The sequence below is a fragment of the Pelophylax lessonae genome, assembly GCF_965119305.1.
Source record: "Pelophylax lessonae genome assembly, chromosome: 3".
Lineage (NCBI taxonomy): Eukaryota > Metazoa > Chordata > Amphibia > Anura > Ranidae > Pelophylax > Pelophylax lessonae.
In genome coordinates this window covers 250,284,956-250,288,426 of record NC_138770.1, presented here as the reverse complement: position 1 = coordinate 250,288,426, position 3,471 = coordinate 250,284,956, and the positions used below count along the sequence as shown (strand labels likewise).

At 46.1% G+C, this 3,471-nt stretch overlaps 1 protein-coding gene across 1 annotated transcript; it reads right to left on the bottom strand.

Moving 5' to 3' along the window:
- Positions 1–271: 271 nt before the first annotated feature.
- Positions 272–1,425, bottom strand: LOC309551553 (putative membrane protein C3orf80 homolog). Its single transcript, XM_082252178.1, is given in 2 exon segments — positions 272–1,197; positions 1,199–1,425. Coding segments are annotated over 2 exon segments (774 nt in total). The 5' UTR covers positions 1,348–1,425; the 3' UTR covers positions 272–572.
- Positions 1,426–3,471: the final 2,046 nt, after the last annotated feature.

Here is a 3,471-nt window from a genome sequence, read left to right as displayed (position 1 = left end):
GAGCAGAAGATATACCAAGACAAGAGAAGAGGAGTCATTAATGAATATGAACTATGGGGGACTGGGGGATAATGGGATGATTGGGGACACCATAGGAGGATATGGTGACACCACGGAGAGGAGCAGAAGATATACCAAGACAAGAGAAGAGGAGTCATTAATGAATATGAACTATGGGGGACTGGGGAATAATGGGCTGATTGGGGAATACCATAGGGGGTATGGTGACACCATGGAGAGGAGCAGAAGATATAACAAGAAATGGAGAAGATGAGTCAATAATGAATATGAACTATGGGGCACTGGGGGATAATGGGATGATTGGGGACACCATAGGAGGATATGGTGACACCATGGAGAGGAGCAGAAGATATACCAAGACAAGAGAAGAGGAGTCATTAATGAATATGAACTATGGGGGACTGGGGGATAATTGGATGATTGGGGACACCACAGGAGGATATGGTGACACCATGGAGAGGAAGAGAAGACAAAACATATAGGGCAAGGGGTACATACAGATTAGATAGCTCTATAGAGAGGCTGTAAGATAAAAATTGGTAAGCCTTGGGTCAGTGTGAATAAGGAGGCAAAGTCCCATGTCCCGCAGCACTGTCCCCCGGCTGGGAAGGGATCTGGGACACCGGTAGGATGACCTGGTTTGGTCTCATGGACTCCTCATAGGTAGGTAAGTACTTGACCTCGTCGTAGCTGGGTAGCTGTAGAAATAGCGGCGAGGAGATGATCCTCAGCTCATGTTCAGAGAGGTGCCGCACACTGTCTATGAGCGAGTCCTGTGAACTGGTCTCATTGAGTAGCCCTGGCCCGTTCTGCCCCCGTGGTTGGGGCCGGGTGTACCGGCGGGGGCTGGGGCAGATCATCCGTTGTAAGAAGTAACCGATGGCAAAGAGCACCAGGAGGATGAGCAGCCCGGACAGCTTCCTGACGAACCAGCCGACATTGTCCAGGAAAGTGTGGAAGGGCAGCTTGCAGCATTTGATCTCCGTATGGCTGACGTTCCCGAAGACACAGCAGCCCTCCTTGTCTCCGCACAGCAGATCTCCGCAGCTCCAGCCAGCCTGGGAATCGGGCAGCAGCAGCAGGGCTGCGATCACCAGGGAGCCCCCGGAGAAGCAGTGCACCATCCTCAGCAGCGGCAGGCACACTGCAGCAGCAGCAGCAGCAGCAGGCACTCTTTGGAAGTGTCACATCTTCACCAGTCTTTGGGGAGGGGAGATGAGGATTGGAAAGCTGCAGCCCCCTGCAATGGATCGCTACTGATACTGCTGAGAACCCTTCCTCAGGGTTTCTTGTCCCATTGACCTTGGGCTCAGACCACTTGATCATCGTATGAATGCTGGTGTGTGTGTGTGTGTGTGTGTGTGGGGAGCAGCTTCAGCGATCAAAGCCAACCCATCATCATCATCAGCACTGGAAGCAGACCAGCGACAATCAGATGACATCTCTCATTGAATCTGCTCTCTCCCTGCCAGCCCTGACACTCATTATCTTTTCTGATGATGCTACTGAGGTGTGTTGACAATCAGCAGGATCACTGACAGGTCTATTATACAGGTGAAGGAAAGGATGATCAGGACTTGGATGTCACGCTAGGATCATTTGAGCTTTTTATGATCTTTTCTGCCTGTGAATAAACAGCTGGGTATTTGTAAGATCTATGCAAGATTGTGCTTTATATTGCTGATTTTCCATATTAGAACAGCTCAGGCAAAATAGATTTTGCGATTTTACAGTTGTAATACCTAATCAATAACAATGACAGCACTAATCTGTCATTTATAGACAGGGACATTTGCTATCACAGCAATGCTGGTTCATTATTCACCTGTTCCATGGGAAGCCATCTATATACATTACCAGGTGAGCATTTATTAGTGTAGAATCAGATTGGCTGCATGTCATTCTATGCAATCCATAGCTGTCTGATGGTACCTGCAGTAGTGCCTTCTTCTGTAAATTGCTGCTTTGGTCCAGACTGTAGCGCTGTATAAATGCAGCAGCTGCTGAATATTGATTGCAGAGGACTCAAATTCATTGGCAGTCATCATTGTTGCTGCATGTATGTGCCTATTACATTCCAACTAGCCAAAGTCTGTCTCTATTAGAAATTCTTTGGCTTCCTAAAGTTTGCTGTGGCTGCAGGCTTAGTTAAACTCCTAGTCCTATTTCACTGATTACTACCCTGTCTGCCCCAGTTGCAGCTTTGCTGGTATTGCCCACCATCACCAGCCTTAAAGCATCCTGTGCACAAATACAATACAGAATTCTACCTTGTGTTACCAAAAACATGCAGTGTCAAGGGGACAATAAAAAATAATTATGTGATCCCATATTTCTAATATGATGTAATGTTGATATGAAGTAATTTAAACAGACTAATTGCATTTTTACAAGTGATACTTTTCTGTCCCTGTCATTGGTGCCATTTTAAGTGACATAGAAGTATTGTGCAGCCAGCTTCCATATATCATTGTCCTGTCTACAAGACATTGCATACCACACCAGAATCTTAATGTAAACCTGCACTTGTGATTAACACTGTCAGCTGATGGTCATACACCCTGCCATGCTTGCAGATTTACTGTAAATGACCTAAAATTCTGTCTTCTATACCATAAATATTCTCTGCAAATATTTCTGAACATAAAGCATCTGCCTCTATTAAACTTTTTTTCTCTCTGTGATGAAGCACTACTATGGCAGGGATGTCAAATTAAATTTCATTGCGGGCTGCATCAGCAGTATGGTTAAAGGGCCGGTTGTATTTATAAGACTATGTCCACTCTTTTATTATTCGGGAGTGCACTGTTTACAGTGTGCAGGGTTTAGGGATACGCTATGCACATAGTGCAGAGTTTAGAGATGCATTATGAACAGTGTGCAGGGTTTAGGGGTGCACCACATATAGAGTGCAGGGTTCAGGAGTGTACTATGTACAGAGTGCAGAGTTCACAGATGTGCTGTGTACAGAGTGCTGGATTTAAAGGAGTGCTATGCGCAACTCCAACCTAGCCCTTAAGCTTCTTTGCATATCTACTCACTCCTACCTCTGTCTATGCAGGCAGCTCTCTCTATTACCCATGTATTTGGTTGTTATACCTCCCTGTATAGGCGGCACTACCTTGCAGAGAGAACATTCTTGCTCTCAGATTCTGGAGAGCTGTCCCAGCCATGCCCCCCATGAGGGATCTGTTACTTCTAGAAGCCAATGATAGCAAAGCTGTTCCTTGTAAACACAGAAGGCTTCTGTGTTTACAAGTGACAGCGAGGAGCAGAAGTGGAAGGTGAGAGCCGGAGGTGGCGAAATGGAGTTCTGCCGCAATCCAATTGCAAGGGAGGGCAATTGGCAAAACCTGGTGGGCCAGATTTGGCCCACAGGCTTTGTATTTGACATATGTGCACTATGGGGACTATTTTATAAATGTTTTCACACATTTTTCACCCACGATT